This window comes from Mastigoproctus giganteus, chromosome 3, assembly GCF_048544385.1.
Source record: "Mastigoproctus giganteus isolate SK-2022 chromosome 3, ASM4854438v1, whole genome shotgun sequence".
In the NCBI taxonomy this organism is placed as follows: domain Eukaryota; kingdom Metazoa; phylum Arthropoda; class Arachnida; order Uropygi; family Thelyphonidae; genus Mastigoproctus; species Mastigoproctus giganteus.
Window position 1 is genome coordinate 92,768,983 of NC_143577.1, and position 22,598 is coordinate 92,791,580.

The 22,598-nt window shown below is 37.3% G+C and overlaps 1 protein-coding gene across 1 annotated transcript in view; it reads left to right on the top strand.

Annotated features, from left to right (window-relative positions):
- Positions 1 to 22,598, top strand: part of LOC150088154 (uncharacterized) — a 611,850-nt gene that overhangs the window by 207,570 nt on the left and 381,682 nt on the right. The window contains exons 18-19 of the mRNA XM_090369355.1: positions 8,091 to 8,312; positions 15,180 to 15,342. Of these exons, the coding sequence (XP_090225481.1) occupies positions 8,091 to 8,312; positions 15,180 to 15,342 (385 nt within the window). The remainder of the gene's footprint in view (positions 1 to 8,090; positions 8,313 to 15,179; positions 15,343 to 22,598) is intronic.

A 22,598-nucleotide genomic window follows, 5' to 3' on the forward strand; every position in this document is an offset into this window, starting at 1 on the left:
GTAATGTGAAAAAAGAAGTGTAGCTGCCTGTCGGTTAGGATCCCTAATTATTTTATCTTTTTCACATACTTGAGATAAGCTCCACCTAAAGAAACCACCGGATTCCTAGTCACTGATAGGTGCCCTTTCAATAACATAGTTTTACTTTTTATTGTGGACACTCTGTCTATGTAATTTGCACCATTCATGTAGTTCTGACAGAATCAAGTCTGAATGAATTTCTTCAAATTGTGCTTGTGAATCACCTTCCACTAACAGAACCAGGTCATCGGCATAAGCTGCCATCGAGACATGATTATAGTTTTGTTTCAACTACTCATTGAGCACCAGGTTCCACAAAAGTAGCCAAAAGACAGATCCCCAAGGGCAACCTCATCAGCAGGAGAGGTTGCCATCCTCTCCCTCTTCCTCCATGAGGTGTGGCGCCCACACATGGAGGAATGCCATCCCTCTGTGTCACCAGGTAATAATAGTTGGTAGATGGCTCTCATCAGCCGGTGCAATACCACCACTTTGTTTATTGGAAGCTTCAAGTGGTGGAACCCATGTTAAGTCTCCAGAACTAAGTTCTGGTCAACCCTCCCCAATCTCTTCCATCTTGCTGTACGATTGATGTCTTTTGAGGTTATGACGAATGCCATGGCGAGATCAAACTTCCTTAAATTTCGAGGGTACAGCTCTAAAACGATATACTCAGGATGGCTGCTAGTTAGTACACTGGACTGAACCTATTGGTAACTCTAGGAGGCTTCCAGATCAGCTATTGTATAATCTTGCTATCTCTACTTTGCCAGATAGTGACTGGAGGGAGTCCAAGTAGTGTGTTTGCAGGGAGGGGGCATTGTCAACGCCAGGTTATGTCAAGGATCTGGGTATATTCTTACCATGTGTATGCCATATCCAAAAATTTCATTACTTCATGCAGCATGTCCCCCCATCTTTTCTTACTACTGAATAACCATTAATGTCAAACTAATAGAGCAAACTTACCCGCAAAAAGATCTAAACCGCCCAAACACTTCCTACTTCATTTCACAAATATACGTGGTTTCAGTTCTAATCTCAATGATGTCCATTTCCACCTACAGTCTGCCAAATCCCATGTACTTTTCAGACAGAATCTCAGTTATCAGTTGATTAAACCACTGCTCAACTCAGTTACCCAAATTATTCACTGTATCATTCCTTTTGCCTCAACGGTAGGCGCCTCCATAGCCAGGTGGGAAGGAGCAGCAGTGCGTAGCATACGCTTCTTGATTAGACCAGGGTTCGAGCCCGTCACCACCAAATACGGAGGATGCAGAAAGGTCAGGGAATGACCACCGCATATCCCGGAGCAATATGGCCTTAGCTGCTAATGCTCCTAAAAACTAAACAACAAGCCTCAACGGTGATACTTCTGCATATGTCCATTCCGATATTCCCTGTCAGAGACTTGGCAATTTGGAATCTTCTCTCTTTGATCTTCTCTGGCTTAAAATCTCTCTACCTCATTGTGTCAAATTCATCTGTTGTCACTACCTTTCTCCCAACTCGCTAATCACTTGGAGCTCTTTGACTTCCTCTCTTTGCAACTTGACTTTCTCCAGTCCAACTTTCCTAACAGTGAGGTAATTTTCCTTGGTGATTTTAATGTTCACAACTCCAGCTGGCTTCCGTTTTCTAGTCACACCGACCCAGCTGGTCGAGATGCTGAGGCTTTTGCAATTACTAATGACCTCACACAGATTGTTCATTTACCTACAAGAATACCAGACAATCCTAACCAGACAGCCAACATGCTTGATCTTTTTCTCACAAACAACCCTTCTAAGTACACGGTCGAAGTGAGTGGTCCTTTAGGCACCGTATATCACAACTTAGTGATTGTCTCTTCTCTAATGAAGCCTTTATCTCATGGCTATTCCCAACCTTGTATTGTTTGGCATTACAAGAATGCAAAATGGGATGACCTGCAAGATTTCTTTTCTTCTTTTCTTTGGTCAGATTACTGTTTCAGAATTTCTGATGTCGATGTTTGCTCAGATCGTATCATTGAAATTATTCTTGTAGGAATGGAATCCTTTATATCACACTCCACTTTAAAATCTCATCCTTTATCGAAACCTTAGTTTTCCAACAAACGTGCTAAGGCTGTTCAAGAGAAGAATGTTGCATATCCTAATTGGCTTGTTTCCAATTCTTCAGTTTCATTTTCTGCCTACCCCAAAGCTCACAACAATTGTAAAGCAATTATTAATCAGTCCAAACTAGATTTGAACAGGCTAAGAGTAGAAAACTTGCTTCATGCCCTGATGGTAGCCAAGCATTCTGGTCTCTTGCCAAAGTTACTGGCCGCAACTTTTGCCCATCTCTATCAAAACCAGATGATTCTGTTGTCACTTCCCCCAAGGATAAAGCTGACCTGCTAGCATCCCATTTTTCTTCCAACTCATGTATTAATGATCTTGGTAAAACACCTCCCAACATGGTCCATTCAATGCCTCCATCAAAAGGATGTCAGAAGGATTTTGATGAATCTTGATGCAAGAAAGCTCCAGGTCCTGATGGTATTTCTCCACTTTTTCTCAAAACCTGTGTTCCTGAACTTACTCCTGTTCTTTGCCACTTTTTATCACTTTCTTATTCCAAAGGTGTTTTTCCTTGTGCTTTGGAAATTTGTTCATATCCAGCCAGTTCCTAAAAAGAGTGACAAATCCCTCTCATCCAATTATCATCTCATTGCAATTACTTCTACTCTTTCTAAAGTAATGGAGAATTCAGTTAACTGCCGAATCTTAAATTACCCAGAAGCCTTCCATCTGTTTAATGATCCTCAGTATGGATTCCATCTGTGTTGATCCACTGGTGATATTCTGACTTATGTTACCCATTTATGGACAAATTCGATGGAAAAGTTTGGTGAAACACAAGCAGTTGCTGCTCTTGACATAAAGGCTTTCAATCATGTTTGGCATAAAGGCCTTCTAAACAAGCTTCCATCTTATGGTTTGCAAACTCTTTTTTGTAATTGGTTATCCAGTGTTCTCTCTGATCGACTGAGGGTGATGGTAGATGGCTCTGTGTCTTCTGACTTCTCCACTAATGTTGGTGTCCCCCAAGGTTTAGTTCTTTCCCCCACTCTTTTCCTCTTGTATATTAATTACCTTCTTACATTGACTAGAAATCCTATCCATAGTTTTGCTGATGATAGCACATTGCATTCCACTTTCCATTTTGAGAAACCTTGCCCTGCTCAATCAGTTTCAACTTCTCGAATATCCACTACCAATTCCTTAAATTCCGATCTCCAGGTAATTCTCCAATGGGGCAAAGACAACTTAGTTGATTTCAATCCTCCTAAAACTCAGTCTTGCCTTATATCTCGCAAAAAGGATTCTTCTGCTCCTATGCTTATCTTTGGTGACACTCCGATTTCTAGGCAAGGTGATATATCTCTTTTGCGGATTACCCCGACTTCTAATCTGTCTTGGCACAAGCACATTACAAATATTGCTTCCTCTGCATCTAAACAACTTGGTTTTATCTTTCGCTCTTGGTGTTTCGCTTTTCTTCCAAACAGCTGTTCACTCTGTGCAAATCCACCCTACCATAGAATATTGTTACCACATCTGGGGTGGTGCCCCCAAAACCTCTCTCGCACGTCTAGATTCCATTCAGAAGTTGGCAGTTAGGTTAATTAATGACTCATCTCTAACAGAGTCTCTCCGCTCACTGTCTCATAAACATACTGTTTCTGCTGCATGCCTTTTCTACATATACTTCTCTGGGCACTGTTCTTCTGAATTGGCTTCTATAATTCCCTCTCTCTCTTTAAAAGCAGTCTGAACACATGCCGCCACCAGCTAACATCCATTTACTGTCCAACTTCAACCTCACGGAACCAACTTTTCATCTTCCTTGTTTATTCATTCAACTGCCATTTTCTGGAACAACCTGCCTTCATACGTATTTCCTGAAAATTGCAGTCTACAGAAGTTCAAGTCTAATGTCAACAAATACCTTCTTTCGTCTTCTCAACCTCCAACCCAAACATGGTACCAAGTACTATAGGTTCTAATACCTCTCGTGTTTGGGGTTCTCATAAAAAAAAAAAAAAACAATCCTTGTAATTGTCACAGAAGAAGATGCCAGTTACATTTCTATTTGTGAAAGAGTCATTTATGACAGAATATAACTGCTTTGTACATTTTGATAATCACATAACAAATAAACTCACTTTTGCAATCGATTATGTCAACACAAAACAAAATCAATGAAAATGCACAAATTATATTTCGCCTTGCATGCAATTGACAAGCAACTGTAATGCTTCATACCTCTGCCTGCAGTGAAACTGTATTGATTGTCAGATAAAATGTCAGATAAAGTGTACCTTGCACATGATTCATTATTTGCACTGTCATGAATCTTTCACATATTTTTCCCAATCTATGAATAGGCAATCAAGTGACAAGATTCCACTCTGTCCTTCAGTTTCAGTGGAAATTTTAAAAGAAGTTTTAGCAACACCTTCTTCCATTGGAATAAAAAAAAACCCTGTCTCATATAAATGCATTGAAGATACTGAGAAAATGACTTGGAATCATCCTGAAACTTCACATGATAACCTCGCCCTCAACAAGGTCCATTGCTGGACACTGGTTGCGTGATCTTGGAAATAGCCATTTTTAACTCATCAACTTGAAAGTCACCGTCATCTCCCTCACCCCTTCATAATAATTATTTAACTCCATTTACAGGTATTCCTCTGGTCCAGTGTCAACCTTTAAGTTAGAATTATGTAACAGACAATCGAGAATAAGCTGCACACTTTCTTCTCAAGATCTTGATGTTGTTGTTGTTGTTATGGGGGTTTAATGGCACATAAGCCTTGGCTAAAATGTGCCTATTCATTTATTATATAAAGAAATGAGAAATTTTCATAAAGTAAAAAAAAAAAATCTGAAATCAGAAATGATTAAAGAATCCAGTTTGCCTGAGGAAGTTAAAAAATTCAGAAATATTTGCCATGTCACCAATGAGATTTACAGTTATTGGTTTACAAAGATTATCCAGAGACAGCAAAGTTGCAGTTCTGTCTTGTTTATAGTAGGGGCAGTCAATGAGAATGTTTCACAGTCAGATTTGTAGAACAATGTGGACACTGGTGGATCATCTCCAATGAGCAAATGTAGGTGGGTTAGATGGGTGTGACCTATTCTTGTGCTTGAAACTACTACTACTCGTCTTCTCAAGATCTTCATGTTCAACTATTAATGTGAATAGAACATTCACGTTAATAGTTGAACCCTGTTAGAGATGTGAATGGTTACGTCTCCAACAGGGTGTCTCAACTTGTTATTGCAAATTTTATAAACTATAACTCAGGGGTCATTATTACCACAGGATCTCACTAGTTCTTTCCAAGCTTTATATTTTTCCCTTCACAATCATATGAGTATATTTTCTATGCAAATGCTGGTAGTCATTCTTCAGAGTAATTTTCTCATTTCTACCCCAACGTTTACTCCATTGGAACAACTTTCTTGTCTCATTTGCTTCTTAAGATAGATGTGCCAATTCCACTGTCCACCACTTTACCGGGGCACATTTATCCTGACAGCACCTCATAGAAATTGTAGAGGCATCAACTAACCAATTCTGCAAAAATCATACTGCATCGCATCCCACCAAAGAATCCAACTGTTTCACTGTCATCTCACTAGTCTTATCACCAAATGGCTCATCAAATCTAGTCCAATTTATCGATTGTATGGCAAACCACCTTAGCTGGCCTTGCACATAACCAGGTTGACAGATAGTTCACTTACCAACCTGAAACCAAATTATCTGATGGTCACTGGATAATCAGTCTGGCTCAACCGGCCAATTATTAATGAGATCTGATCTCTGCATGGTGGATAATGTGATATTAATATTATATTCCCTGTTCACACTCCAAAAGGTACTGTGTTCTGACCACTGATTATGCACAAACAAATTGTGATAATGTATCACCTCATCAAGTAAACGTCCCCTGTCATCAGTCAATCTGCTGAACCACAGGGTATTTTTAGAATTGAAATAGAATGGTAATACAGAATTACCATCTTTCCCTCTAAGTGATGCAACAAGTTGTCCAAGTAATTTAGATATAGTTCAATTTCTGCCCCATGTTTGAAATAAAGTGACCCTAGGTAAAATCTAATGCTAACTGTCTAACAACAAAGGTGTATTTCTAAAAAAAAATAGTGCTGGAACGCTAGTCGATTAACTATAAATAGTTACCTATACTTTTTTCATTTGCAAAAATAAATAAGTCAAAGATTAGAATATTTGTTCAGTATTTATTTATAATTATTAAATAAAAATTTCAAAAGTAAAAAACAAAGACAAAAAATTAAAAAAATCAGAAAAGAAAAAAACGAAAACAAACTCCAAAATATAAAAAATACTGTTCAGAAGAATCATAGAAATTCCCATACAGGATTGATTATGTATTCTTGTGTGACTGCCCTTTTTGTTTGTTGGTCAACAGGAGAAAAATTAGATCACAACCAAGTTTGTATTCCATAATTGTGTAGTTTAATAAACAACAAACATTTAGAAAAAAGTACCAGAATGTCATTGCAGTGTGTTCTGGCCCAAAAACACCACTGCTGTCTCAATTGATATGCATTTTCTTTTAATTTTAACCAGAGATTTTAACTTTCCAGATGTTGACTGGAGTTTGTGGGTTGATCACTCACACCTAGCAAGACTTTTATTTCTTTTGATGACTGTTTTCTACAGGAGCATGTTAAAGAGGCAATAAGAGGAAGCAATACTCTTGATCTGAATATCAGCAGTGATTTTTCATGCATTAAGAATTTTCAGGTAAATAACTCACAAGGTGGCAGCAATCACAGTATACTAATGTGGAATTTAATTAAAGACATAACTACTGTCAAGGATAAAGGGAAAGACTTTTGATTTTGTAAGAGTGACTACAGAGGTCTTAGACAGTTTTTAAATAGTGTGCAGTAGGACCAACTGATGATGTTACCAAGAGAAAATTATAAATGGGAAGTATTCAGGATTTTCCATACCAACAAAGAAATACCATTCAAGAATTAGACCCAAATGGATATCAGATGAACTGTTGAGACTCTTGGCAGAGAAGAAAAGTGCATGGGATGCATATGAATTATCAGATGATGCAGAAGCCTGTAATCAAGTCACAAAGGAGGTTAGGGAAGCTAAGTCAAGTTATTATTATTATTATTACTGGGGGTATGAGAAGTCTCTGGCAAAGAATGGATAGAAAAACAGCAAACACTTCTATTCTTATATTAACAGTAGAAGGAAGGAGTTGAATCACATTGGGCCACTTGACATCTATGGGTTAATTGTTGACAACCCTTTTCAAGTTACAGACAAATTAAATAGGTATTTTGCATCTACATTCTCGCATGAGGAATTCTATATGGAAGGAGATGCCAGACATTTATCAAACTCTAATGAAGAGCTAAATGACTTTGTGATAACTGAAAGGAAAGTGGAAAAGAAATTGTTGGGGAGAGACATAAAAAAGGCTCCTGGGGTGGATGGAATCTATCCAGTTATATTAAAGGAGGCAGCAAAGGATGTATTATGTGATAGATATATATTTACCCCATGTGCCTGCGGCGCCTCCGTAGCCAGGTGGGAAGGAGCAGCAGTGCATAGCACACGCTTCTTGATTAGACCGGGGTTCGAGCCCGTCACCACCAAATACGGAGGATGCGGAAAGGTCAGGGAATGACCACCGCATATCCCGGAGCAATATGGCCTTAGTTGCTAATGCTCCTAAAAACCAAATAACAACAACAACTACCATGTGCCTGCCAAATAATGGAAAAAAAATGCCATTTATTACTTAAAAAAAAAATATATATATACTAATTTTAATTAGTGTATATATATATATATATATATATATATATTTAAGTTTGAGCATTTAATTAATATTTATAGCTTATTGTAATTAAATATGAGTATTAATTAAAATTGGAAAAATACACAGTTATCGAAAATAAATTATATTCTATTTGTGTTGTTTGATTCAATTTCTGATGATGTAATTTTAGGCAGTTCGTTTGGACAGTTCTGTAGGATGGTGTGGAAGTGTTCTTCATCCAGGTGAGAATTGGATACAGTTTGATCTTCGTGCTCCAACAGTACTCCGTGGTTTTCGCACTCAGCCAGTTGTAAGGCCAGATGGTTCACAAGCATTTCCTCTTGGAGTTCAGATACAGTATACCAATGACCTTACTGATATCTTCCATGATTATAGTGATATGGGTGGAAGAGTAAGTTTTTTTTTTTTTTTTTAATCTATCTATTTAGTTGTATATCTTATTTGTTTATCTAGCTTTCAAATCTTGATTTGGTTTTATAAAAAGGCTTTCAATATTTATAATTTTACCATATAAAAAATTCTGCAATTTTAAAGAAAAGCATTATTTTTGAACAGTTTTTATTTAATTAGTCTGTTTTGCTATACATACAAGTTTGCTATACATCAAGTCTATATGTAGTAAGTCAATTGAAGCTGATTACATGGCATCACTTTATTTACATCTCATATTGTGAATGCCTTCGCAATGAGTTGCCTATACTTTGAATAAGTAACACTACCCCAATAGAGAAGACTATTGTTGCTTATTCTCAGTAGAATAAGCAACTACCCATTAAGTAACAACAGCATTCTCCACTGAGGAAGCATTACTTATTTGAAGTACAATGAATAGTCAACTCATTGTGAAGGCATTCACAATATGAGATGTAAATAAAACAATGCCATGTAATTAACATTGGTTGACTTACTAAATACAAACTTGATGCAGTGCACTAACTTGTATGTCTGTTAAGTTTTCCGTAGTCTGAAGCTCTCAGTCCTAAATTCTTATTCTGTTTTGATATTTGTAATAGAAGTTTTTGTTTTATTAAAGGATACTTTCAATTTAAAAATATATTAAAAAAAAAAGGGAAACAATATTGTTATTTTCAAAAACAAAGTTTGGTTCATTATAGTTAAGGACCAAGGTCCTATTTTAACTAGTACCATGAAGAATATTTTTAAACTTTATGCCTGAACCATTTGAATAGTTAAGATAATTCAACATTATTGGCAGTCACACAAAATTATTATAATCTACTGAGGGAAGTTAAAGTGACCTGCTTCTATATATTTTGTGAATTTTTAATTAATTTTGGGAAAAATTATCTTAGAAAGTGTTGCAGAATAGTACTGAGTGAACAGAATGGTTTACAAGCAAAGGCGAGATCACAAAAGAAAAAAAATATATATAATAATAAAGTCAAAATTATCCCCACACCACAAGTGGCAACATGTTAAAAATTAGTTGAACAAACTGCTTTGTAAACTTTTTCCTGTATGATAGCAGAGGTTTTCAGCCACTCTTGGAAGAAAAAAAACTTAATAATTATGCATAATTTAGATGTTTTTATTGTTTAATTTGTTGACAGTTACAATGAGAAATGTGGAATTTGAGATGCTGCAGTATAAAGCCCCTCAAATTTCAAGTCAAATTGTGCCTCTTGAGCCACATGCAGCCTTTTTGGCAGTTGACCATGGTTCCCAGGGAAATACAGAATGGAAAAAATTCAAATTGTGGCTCTTGAGCCACATGCAGCCTTTTTGGCAGTTGACCAGTTTCCAGGGAAATACAGAATGAAAAAATTCATGTCTCAAATAACCTTAACAGGAAATTAAAAAAAAAAAAAAGCTCATTAAATATTTGATTGCTAATTGCAATCAAATATTTAATGAGTTTTAATAATTTTCAAATAGATATTTACAGTATACCCAGTATAAAATAAAATATAAGTACAAATTATTTTATACTGGGTATACTGTAAATATCTATTTGAAAATTATTAAACTATGGACCCCAGTACTCCAGGCCCATTTGTCATTAATGAGTTTTTAAATTTTTAATTAAAATCATTAGATATTTAATTGCAATTAGCAATCAAATCATTAGATATTTGATTGCTAACTGCAATCAAATATCTAATGATTTTAATTTCTTCAAAAATTTAAATTTTAATTTTCGAAGAAATACGCACAGTTTTTAACTTTTATTCATACAAAAATAAATAGAGCTATGATCTTGAGTTATGGAAATATTAAACATTCCCAGAAAAAACTGTGCCTTTATTCATGCTGTTTTACTATTGGTTAAGACACAGTTTTGCCTCCAAAATGTCTGCTAAACTACTTTTAAAACAGATCCTAAAATAAGAAATTAATTATAATAATTCAACTCAATTTTTTTTTTTTTTTTTTCTTGGCTGAATTTTCCCCATCATTTTACAATGGATTGCAAGATAGTATGTTCTTACTTTGTTCATTAATGAGTATATAAAATGTACTTAAAATAAAGCTATTAACTGATTTAAAAGCTATTATCCATATACAGTATAAAGTTATATAATATAGTTATATATAAAATCTAAAGTTTAACAAATAAAAATGACAAATATGAAGGAAAATAAAGATAAAAATAAATATAAAATTAGTAATGCAAGCATCGGTGTCAGCAAATATGCACAATCCACTAAATTTTGTGCAAAATAAACTAAAATAAAATATATGCTAGTATCATGGCAAACCAGTAGAGTGAAAAGATAAACTAAACCAATGAAACAATACAAAAGAAAAAGGGGGGTAGTAGTAGTCAAGAAGAGGGTACTGTAGAAGGAACACTCCTAATATAATTTAGAATTTGAAAGCCAATAATTAGAATTTAATAGCATTCTTGATAGCACCAAGGTTCAAATTGTGTGAAATTACAAAAATTTCACACAATTGCTCAAGCTATACACAGGAGTGGGAAACAAATTTAATTTGAGGAAGGATGGTTGCAGGATAGATATGTGTAAGTTTGCCTTCAGCCAGCAGGTGGTTGATTGTTGGAACAGGCTTCCATCTGTTATTGTGGAAGTGCATGGTTTTAATAAATTCAAGGAAGAAGTAGACAAATTCTTGGAGGGTATGGATGGGTAAAGTGTGCAGTGATTTTTTTTTCATCTTTTGGATGATGCTGCAAATAATTAAATAATAATTTTTAGCATCATCCAAAAAAAAATCCTAAAAATGGCTGCCATGTGATCGCTGTCAGAAAGATGGCTGACATGCTGTCGCTGTCAGATAAAATATGTGTATAAGGCTTGGTCAGGTGACTAAAAAATATAAACATGGACACTCAGTTAAAATATGCCGAATGGATAAAACATTTTCGCAATTCTCACATATAGGTGAGTCACCTGCCCTCAACATGAACGAGTGTATAAGATGACCATTTCCTATGCAGAGGTGATCAAGAACAACTTCCTCTCTATGGTTCCCACACAGACTAGACTGTCAATGTTGGAATACAGGCATTATCTGATGGAGTTTTTTTGTGACCTGCCCATGCCAAGATTGTTGCCACTGGGAGAATAATTTGGAGTGTATCACATGCCTGTAGTCTGTATAGGGGACTAACATGTAGCCAAGTGGTCAGAAGCGGGAGTGCAGTAGCATGTGCTCTTTGAGTGGACCTGGGTTCAAGCCTGTGACTGCTAAATATGATTAACGTTTGTACTGATTGATTTATTCTAAACTCCACTGACCTGGTGGTAATGCCAGAGTATAAACAAGAACTTTTTTTTTTTTTAACAGGCAACGACTGTTCTGAGATTGTGATGATCTGACGTTGGCATCTGCCGGATCATATCTCTGATCCCAATGTAGCTTGGGATCCAAAAAAGCCAAATCAAATCTAATGCTGACTCCTGGATGGGAGTGGATGAGGATTATATCTCATCAGTGATAGAGCCCGTAATGTACTTAAAGAATCTGTGTATACCATACACCTTTGATAATCCTTAGTTTTAATGTGGTCCAAGACTAGCTCTATAGCATGCAACTCTGAGGTGTATATGCTGCACTCGTGGGGAATCTTCTCAGATAACATACTGTTTGGGAAGATTGATTCTGATTTCAAAGCAGGAAATCGGGGTAAGCAGATCAATGGATATAGATGTAAGTAGACAGATGGTTAAGTGTTGGCTTTTCCCCCATTATGAATGGAGAGGTTGCATGGTGGAACATTAGCATGTCAGGGTGAAAGGGGTGCCTTGGTAACTGGGCAACATTGTCTGCCATGATATTAAGTTGGCTGAGCAGTACTTGGACACGAATACCAAAGGGACAGTTGGTGGTCTGATGAGTGTTATATAGATTTTCCCATCGCAGCTAGAAAACAATGGCCATTTAGGGTATTTTGGCAGGGATTTCATTTTAAAGGTCTATTTTAGTGACAATTGCATTCCATCAAAGTGAGAGAGGTGGTTCAGTTGCTTCAACATATAAACTGTGGATAGGTGATATTCAAAATACTTCAGTAGCAATGTGGATGTCTTGGTGGTGCTGGCTGTTTTTGGTAGATGCATCTACTTGGGACTCACAGTCTAATTTAGATCAGACCAGTGCACGATAGAGGTAGTGTAAAGTACAGGCAGGTCTGCTCCCCAATTATTAGATGAGACAGCATGTAGGAGAGTCAGTCCTCTTGTGCAATTGGTTCACAGTTGATAGATATGTGGAAGGAATGTCAACTTACTATCAAATACAAGCCCCAAGAATTTTGTTTCAGGTGCTACTAGAATGATTGTTTGTCTGAGCTTTATTTCTGGTTCAGGGTGAAGGTTCCGTTTGCAACGAAAGTAGACACAGGCAGTTTTCTGAAATGAGAACCTGAAACCATTAGTCACTGTCCAAGAGTTGACATGGCCAATGGTGTGCTGTAATTGTTTTTCGATAACTCTCATGTTGCATGACTGTGAAAAAATGCTAAAATCATCAACAAAGAGGGCTGTTTACAGTTGGAGGAAGCTGTTCATTAATAGAATTAACTTTGATAGCAAAAAGCATATCACTTAAAACAGAGGTCAGTGAGTGAGATGGCTAAATAGTTGGAAAGGTAGGAAACTGGTTTTTATGAAACATGTCATGAAGCAGCTATGTTACTAGTGAGCAGTATCCAGTAATGCTCTGTTCTTTGATCAATAACTAAACACTATCTTAAAGGTTGGGAATATTATGCTGGGCAAAGAGTTAATAGTATGAGCATGAGTCATGGTACAGCAATGCATGCTTCAACCTTCTCAAAGAAGAAAATATCTGTATTGTTGAACTTAGCAGAGACTATGCCACATAGTAACATGGGGAATGTAGCATAATTTCACTGAAGACACATTTATGCAACGTTCCTCATACCAACAATTCTGGGTGTTGACCTTACAATTCACCTTGTCAGTCCACAGAATGCTCCAAGGCCAAATATCAATATTGTTTATAATATCTATAATGAATGTAGAATAATGAACTGAAGAATAAATTACAGATGTGTTTCTAGTTCACTTGGAGTCAACTTGATGTACCACATGAGTTTATACAGTTAACAGCATAGCCCACTTTGCAGGACCTTGTGAACAGTTAACTATGAACAGTTCAATTATGTAACAACCATTCTGTCAATACTAGAATGAAAGTAATTATATGCTGTGCTCTGCCATTGCAATGTCAATCTTATCAACAATAATCCCAGAAACTGGTTATCTTCCTCAGACGTGTCACACCAAAAAACCAACCACTGCTTTGAACTTAAGTATCATGTTATGTAACCCGTTTTGTGGCAGAGGCCTATGTCCCAATCTATTTGGCAGCACTAGTGACAAAATATACCCAAGGAATTGTTGTTGTTTTGGTAATAGAGCAAATAGCATGTTCCTTCAATACAAGTCTCATGGTTAATTTATATGTCCATTATTCCATCCTGTTTCTTTTAGATCCTCTACAAACAGAATATAATTTGGGTAATGCTTTAATACAGTGCCATCTCCCCCATTGGTGACACCGTACAGAAATAATTCTTTTTTATATAATTCCTCATGCATTACTTGACAGTTTCCTTTAAATTTCAGCTTCATGTGATTAGCCATTTTCCATCTACAAACTGTTAAAGTGATGCATTTTAATCATAACCACCCTCTATTTAGCTGTGTTATTTTATTTCTCTTATTTTATTAGCTGAATGTTTCCTTTCTAAGTATGTATATTTAGAAAGGAATTCCGAGTTTTGAAGGTCTGTCTATGACACTTAACTGTTCACATCATCTTATAGTAATTGTTCAAAATGTCCACCTTCTGCCTAAATACAGACCTCACATCGACGTCTCATGGACTCACAAAGATGATGCCAAATTGGTGACAAGGCCTGTACCCATTGCAGATGGTAAGGATGCAGTTGGTGTTCTCGCAACACTCTCCAAATAGTCGAACGTTGAACAGCCAGTTGCATTGCTATTCTGTGTGTGCTGATTCCAGGAGTGGCATGCACAATATCCAAAATCTCCTCCTCTACTTCAGGAGTCATAGATCTTGGTCATCCTCTATCGGCAGCACGAGGTGTAAAGGTCCCATGTTCACAAAGGCGGTGATGGATACCTTCAAACGTTTTCCTGTCTGGACATCTTCATTCTGGGAATCTTTTATGGTACAAATAACGAGCCTCCAGAGCATTGCTATCCACCAAACCATACATAAAGTGCATATCTGCTTGCTCCTGATTTGAGTATATGGTCAGAATGGAAAACCACCAGATTATATCAGTACCTTGTGATGAAGGAAATCACCTGCGGGAGATAAGATATTCCGGTTAATAACTCGGAAACCAACCATTTCTGGAACTATGTTGATATAAAATATTTTTATTGTCTACATATGAGGAACTCATTCCTGAAGTTATGCCATGTATTTTTGAGACACCCTGTATATTAACTATTGCAGCTGGATTCTGGTGTATGTGTGAATGTGTATACATATGTGTGTGTACACACATTCTAAATATGTATATATTAACTATTCCAGCTTGATTCTGGCGTATGCGTTGAATGTGTGTACATATGTGTGTGGCTTAACTGGGTAAATATATTTTTATTGACGTTATTCCATGTAAACTCTTATGGTCTGCAAGCTTTTTTCCATGCTATTTGACTATCTTGTTTTGTATTAAATTGACATAAAGTGATTGTATTATTCAGGAATATTTTATGTGGAACACATGCAAATAATTCTAACCTGTTTTTTTTTTTTTTTTTTTCAGCCTGTCGAGTTTCGTTTGACTCATAATGGTGGCTCTGGTTTATCTGTTGTAAATCTTCCTCTTCCTGTTGAAGCTAGATATATAAGAGTTGTAATTATGGAATATGTTGTAGCGCCTTGCATACGTCTTGAGTTAATGGGATGCACCCGCCAAGTTTGTCTAGGTAAATATTTTAAGCTATTTTATTCACTGTTACTGGGGAATACATTAAAGGAATACAGGAATTAAGTTTTAAAGGAATACATTAGTAACATGGATTGTTTAATTAAATTCAATGATGGTAATGGCATACCTTTACATCTAAATGCATTTGCATACTTTTTCCCCTTGACTATGTGTTACTGACAGGGATACAGATCACATTCTTATATTTAAATGTTTAGAGTCAGAGCTGTCTTAAGGAGCAAGCCAATGTGGCACTGGCTCAGGGTGCCAAAGTTTATGGGAGTGACAAAAATTGAAAGAGTAACAGAAAAAAATTAATAATAATAAATTGCTATCAATCATCAAAAAAGCAAGCAAACAGTTTAAAAAAAAAACTATATAGAAAATTAGTATGTGAATTTCTGACCATTGAAAAAAAAAAATCTATTAAAGCAAATTTATCTGCTGCCTGATTTTTTGGCATGACATTTCAAGCCTAACAAATATTACAAGCAATATCCTCTAATTCTAAATTTCCACAAGCTGTCTTCCTGCTTTCAGAATCAATTGAATGCCTTAAAAATTACAAAACAGATGATAAATTTAAATTTGGAAGTTGAACCTGAATTTGAGCAAATAAAAATTTACTGCTGAAAAAAGAATGTCTAAAAATCAACATGAAACAAACTTGGAATAATAGAGAAGGAAATTTTAAGCTCTATTTTTTCAACATTTTAGACAAAGCAACCCCATTATTAAAATATAGATTTCAATTGATATTTAGAATTAGCATTAATTGAGGAATATGATGCAAGAAAGCAAGCTTATACAGCATTAGCCAAAAAAAAAAAAAAGAAAAGAAACCTTTCCATTTCAACCATCCAGTCACTCCAAATGTTTGTTTAGTTCAGCCTTAAATTTATTTAAGATATCAACTTCCACAACAACAGATGGAAGACTATTCCAGCAATTAACTACCTGCTGGCAAAGGAAAACTTCCACACATCTGTTCTCTAACTGTCTTTCCTCAACTTCAAGTGTGATACACTTAAATAGAAAGGGTGCAAGAATATTTGCTGATGCTATCGAGGCAGTGTTAGGTGGGTCGGAAAACTGCTAGCTTGGGGGGAGACAAAGACCAATAGATTGACAGTAGCCACTGGCAGAGGTGAAAGAGATTCTTGCATTGCTTCTATTAGAATGAGCAGAAGCCTGAAAAACAAGATGCATGATATTTCAGAGACTGCTGGGAGCCATTGGGGTACAAGTAAACGCATGGGTTGTGTTAGGGTAGCTAAGAATAGAAACAGGTGCAGGTATACTTGCGTGTACACCAATGCTAGGAGTTTAGTAAATAAATTTGATGAATTTGAGGTATTGCTCAAAACATCAAAGGCAGATATTGTTGGGATATCAGAGACATGGTGTCACACAGATATAAGGGATGCAGAACTGGAATTTGGGGAGTACAACGTCTACAGAGAGGATAGACAGGATAGGAAGGGGGGGAGGGGTTATGCTATTAGTTAAGAAACACATAAAAACCAAGGAAGTGAAGCCAGTCAACATCGCTGGACAGTGCAGTGTTGAGTCAGTTTGGTGTGACATAAGCATTGGGAGATCAAAATTGAGAGTAGGAGTGTGCTATAGGCCTAATGACTCTGATGAGTATAATAAGAAACTGTACAGGGAAATAGTGGGCCAGTAAATCAGAGAGTCTTATAATGGGAGATTTTAATTTCCCAGATATTGACTGGAATTTGGGGGCTGGGCACTCACACACTAGCAGGGCTTTTGTGGATTTATTGGATGATTGTTTTCTACATCAGCATGTTCAGGAAGCAACTAGAGGGAGTAATACTCTTGATTATCAGCAGTGATTCTTCATGCATTAAGAATCTGCAGATAAATGAACCACTAGGTGGCAGTGATCACAGTGTGCTGAAGTGGGATTTACTCAAAGAGGTAACTACCATTAGGGGTAAAGGGAAGGGTTATTGCTTCCGTAAAGGCGACTACGATGGACTGAGACAGTATTTAAATTCTATACAGTGGGACCAACTGATGATGTTACCAACAGCAAATTCAAAATGGGAAACATTCAAAGAACTTATCTTGGAAGCTACTAGGCTTTACATACCAACTAAGAAATATTGTTCAAGGTTTAGGCCAAAATGGATGTCAGATGAACTAATGAGGCATATGGCAGAGAAGAAAAATGCATGGGATACTTACAAATTAACACATGACACAGAAGCCTATGATAGATACAAGTTGATATGCAACCAAGTTACAAAGGAGGTTAGGCAGGCGAAGGCAGATTACGAGAAATCCTTGGCAAGGGATGCAAAGAAAAACAGCAAAGAGTTCTTTACTTATGTAAACTCTAGAAGGAAGGGGATGAATCAGATTGGTCCACTTGATATTGATGGGTCAACTGTTGATGATACTGCTCAGGTAGCTAACAAACTAAATGAATATTTTGCATCAACATTCACACATGAGGAGTTATTCAGCAAGGGTAATGCCAGAGGTGTATTCAACTCTAGCAGTAAGCTACAGAATCTTGAAATAACTGGGAGTAAAGTGGAGGAGAAACTGTTGAAGATAAACACAAGAAAGGCACCCGGGGTGGATGGGATCTATCCAGTTATATTAAAGGAGGCAGCAAAGGAAGTAAGCAAACCGTTAGCCATAATTATGAGAGCTTCCTTGGACTCAGGGGAGGTACCCATAGACTGGAAATGTGCAAATGTGACCCCAATTCACAAAGGAGGATCAAAGGCTGACACAAGTAATTATAGACCTGTGAGCTTAACTTCTGTTCCAGGAAAATTAATGGAGGCACTGGTTAAAGAAGCACTGCAGGATCATTTAGACAAGACTTCTGTTATAGCTCGGACACAGCATGGTTTTGTTAAGGGGAAGTCTTGCCTGACCAATTTGATTGGATACTATGATGCAGTCACAAAAGAACTGGATGCAGGGAATAGCTTTGATATTATATACTTGGATCTTAGAAAGGATTTTGATACTGCTGCACATGGAAGACTGCTACACAAATTGGAGCAGTGTGACATTGGAGGCAAATTGCTGCTATGGATAAGGGGGTGGTTGAGGGGGAGAAGACAGAGAGTGGTAATCAATGGACACTGCTCATCGTGGACTAATGTTATTAGTGGAGTCCCTCAGGGCTCAGTGTTGGGTCCATTATTGTTTTCTGTATTTATAAATGATATTGATGATGGTATATCAAGCTTAATGTCCAAGTTTGCAGACGATACAAAGGTTGGCAGGGTTGTCAAGGACACTACTGACATTATGCTGCTGCAACAGGATCTGGAAAGGTTGAGCAGATGGGCTGAGAGGTGGCAAATGAAGTTTAGCATTGACAAATGTAAAGTACTACACATGGGAAACAGCAACCCCAGAGCAACGTATCAACTCTGTGGTACTACACTGACAGTGGTAGAGAATGAAGGGGACTTGGGGGTGGTTGTGCAGGCAGATATGAAGTTCTCTGAGCAGTGCAGACGGGCTGCAAGAGTAGCTCATGGAGTATTGTCAATGATATACAGGAATTTTTCCAGCAGGGATAAGGAGGTGATTATTCCATTGTATAAGGCAATGGTCAGGCCACACCTAGAGTACTGTATACAGGTCTGGAGGCCTCATTTCAAGAAGGATGTAGAGCTGCTGGAACGAGTACAGAGAAGGGCAACAAGATTAGTGAATGGAACAAAGGGGTGCTCTTACGAAGAAAGGCTTAAGTTTTGCAAATTACAGTGTCTGGAGACTAGGCACCAGCGAGGTGATCTGATAGAGGTGTATAAAGCCTTGAATGGTTTGAGCATGCTCAATGCTGATGGGATTCTTCCTCTAGCTGAGAATAATCACCTGAGAGGGCATAAATTCAAATTGAGGAAAGACAGATGTAGGATAGACGTGCAGAAATTTGCCTTTAGCCAGCGGTGGTTGGTTGGTGGAACAGACTTCCATCCCTAGTAGTGAAGGTTGATAGCCTAAATAAGTTTAAGGCTCAGCTGGACAGGTATTTTGAACGAACAGAGGGGTGAAGTGGAAGTGGGTTTTTTTTTTTTTTTTTTTTTGGCTGATGCTGCATAAGCTTGCTTTCTTGCATCAAATGCCTCTACTAATGCTAATGCTGATGCTAATGCTAATTTGAATCTATGCTCCCTCAGGTTCTTAATCTGAGCAAACCAGAGAATCCCATCAGCATTGAGCCTGCTCAAACCATTCAAGGCCTTATACACCTCAATCAGATCACCTTGCAGGCGTCTATTCTTCAGGTGCTGCAACTTGCAGCACATAAGCCTTTCGCCTTTCTTGGTAAGCACACCCTTTTGTCTTTCTTTGTTCTAGCAGCTCTACATCCTTCTTAAAATGAGGCCTCTAGACCTATCCACAGTACTCAAGATGTGGCCTGACTTATTGACTTATCATTGACTTATACAAAGGGATAATCACTTCCTTCTCTCTGCTAGCAAAATTCCTGTATATCATTGACATGGCTCCATGGCCTGCTCTGCTCAGATAATTTCATATCTGACTGCACAATTACCCCTGGGTCATTTTCATTCTCCACTTCCCTGAGTGTAGTATGGCACAGTTGATACATTTTCTTGGATTACTGCTACCCATATGCAATACTTTGCATTTGTCAATGTTAAACTTCAGTAGTCACTTCTCAGCCCATCTGCCTAACTTTTCTACATCCTGTGAGTAGCGTACTATTTTACTGTCATTAACAACCCTGCCAACCTTTGTATCATCTGCAAACTTGGATATTAAGCCTGATATACCTTCATCGATATCATTGATAAATACACAAAACAACAATGCGAACAGCACTAAACCATGGGGGACTCCACTAATAACATTAGTCCATGAAGAGCGATGTCCATTTATTACCACCTCTGTTGTCTCCCACTCAACCATCCCTTTATCCAATGTAGCAACTTGCTCTTAATGCACCAATTTGTATAGCAGTCTTCAATGTGCACTGGTATCAAAAGTTTTCCAAACTTTTGATACCAGTGCACATTGAAGTTTGGAAAACTTTTGATACCATTGCACATATTGGATTTCAAAAGCTTTTGAAATCCAAGTATATCATATGAAAATTATTTTTTGCATTCAGTTCCTTTCTGACCACATCATAGTATCTAATCAAATTGGTCAAACATGACCTCCCCTTAACAAACCCATGCTGTGTCTGAACTATAATTGCAGTCCTGTCTAGATGATCCTGAAACACTTCTTTAACCAGTCTCCATTATTTTCCCAGAATAGAAGTTAAACTAATAGGTTTCTAATTACTTGTGTCACCTTTCGAACCCCCTTTGTGAATTGGGGATACATTTGCACACCTCCAGTCCATGGGGACCTCCCTGAGTCCAAGGAAGCTCTCATAATTATGGCTAAGGGTTTGCTTACTTCCTTTGCTGCCTCCTTCAATATAACTGGATAGATTCCATCCACCTTTTTATATTTAACTTCAACAGTTGCTCCTCCACTTTGCTCTCTGTTATTACAAAATAATTTAGCTCCATATTAGAGTTTAGTAAACTACTGTCCTCTCTTTTCTTACAGAATTCCTCATGTGTGAATGTAGATGCAAAATACTCATTCAGTTTTTCAGATATCTGAGCAGAATGATCAACAGTTGAACCATCAATATCAAGTGGACCAATCTGATTCATCCCCTTACTTCTAGAGGTTACATAAGTAAAGAAGGCTTTGTTGTTTTTCTTTGAATCCTCTGCCAAGAATTTCTCGTAATCAGCCTTTGCTTGACAAATCCTTTGTGATTTGATTACAGACAGCTTATATCTACCATAGGCTTCTGTGTCTCCTGATAATTTATATGCATCCCATGCATTTTTCTTCTCTACCACACGAGCCTCATTAGTTCATCTGACCTCCATTTAGGTCTAAATCTTGAACAGTATTTCTTAGTTGATATGAAAAGCCTAGTAGCTTCAAAGACTAATTCCTTGAAGGCTTCCATAGAAGAATGGTCAGGAGGGGGAGTGCAGTAGCACACGCTCTTTGAGTAGATTGGGTTTCAAGCACCTGACTGCTAAATACGGTCGATCTGCCAACCAGCACTGGACCAGCATTGCAGATTATGGTCCATTTCCCTCAGCATGAATTGTTGAGTTGGCTTCCATTCTGCAGTGGGTTGATAATGGCTGCAGTTTACCTTTTTATCTGGAATAGTGCCACAGAAAAGGTTAGGCTGGCAAAGGCAGATCATGAGAAATCGCTGGCAAAGAGAGCAAAGAGGGGGGATAAAGAATTCTTTACATATATAAATGCATAAAAGAGAAGTACAAACCAGATTGGACTCTTATGTAATGGACATGTGATAGTATTAGATATCACAGCTAAAGTTCCAGATGAACTCAACAGTTACTGTGCATTGATATTTACAGAAGAAAAACCCTTCATGTCAATGAGAAATTATGGGAATGAAGTTGAAAAAAATGTAATTAATGATGTTGAAATTTCATATTTTTATTTAATAAAAAAACTTTCAAGCCTACAGGTCAGTAAGGCTCCTGGGGTTCATGGCATTTACTCTATAATCTTAAGGGAGATGGCAAGTGAGCACATTGAACCATTGAGGCTAATTATGCGAGCATCTTTGGACTCGGGAGTGATTCCGTTGGATTGGAAAAGTGCCAATGTATCCCCAATACATAAGGGCAGTTCTAAGAGTGAAGTGGGAAATTACCAGCTAGTTAGTCTAACTTCAGTAGTAGGGAAAATCATGGAGACAAAGATCAAAGTTGGAATTCAGTATCATTTAGATAGAAATGGAATTGTGAAGGATACTCGGCATGGTTTTGTAAAGGGAAAATTTTTAACAAATCTGGTTAGCTATTTTGGCAAATAGCTAACCAGATTTGTTAAACCATGGGCCTTCTGCCCTTCAGGGCAGGAGGCAGAGGGTTGTGATAAATGGTTATTCCTCAGATTGGGTTGATGTAAGAAGTGGGTTCCCCAAGGATCAGTATTAGGACCATTGTTGTTTTTGACCATTGTTGTTCTTGTTGTCACTCAAGAGCTGGACTTTGGGAATAATTTTGACATTATTTATTTGGATTTCAGCAAAGCATTTGACTCAGTCCCATATGAGCGGTTACTTTATAATTTGGAATAGGTTGGAATCACAGGAAAAGTCCTTAGATAGATAGCTGGATGGCTTCAGGGCAGGAGGCAGGGGGTTGTGATAAATGGTTATTAGTC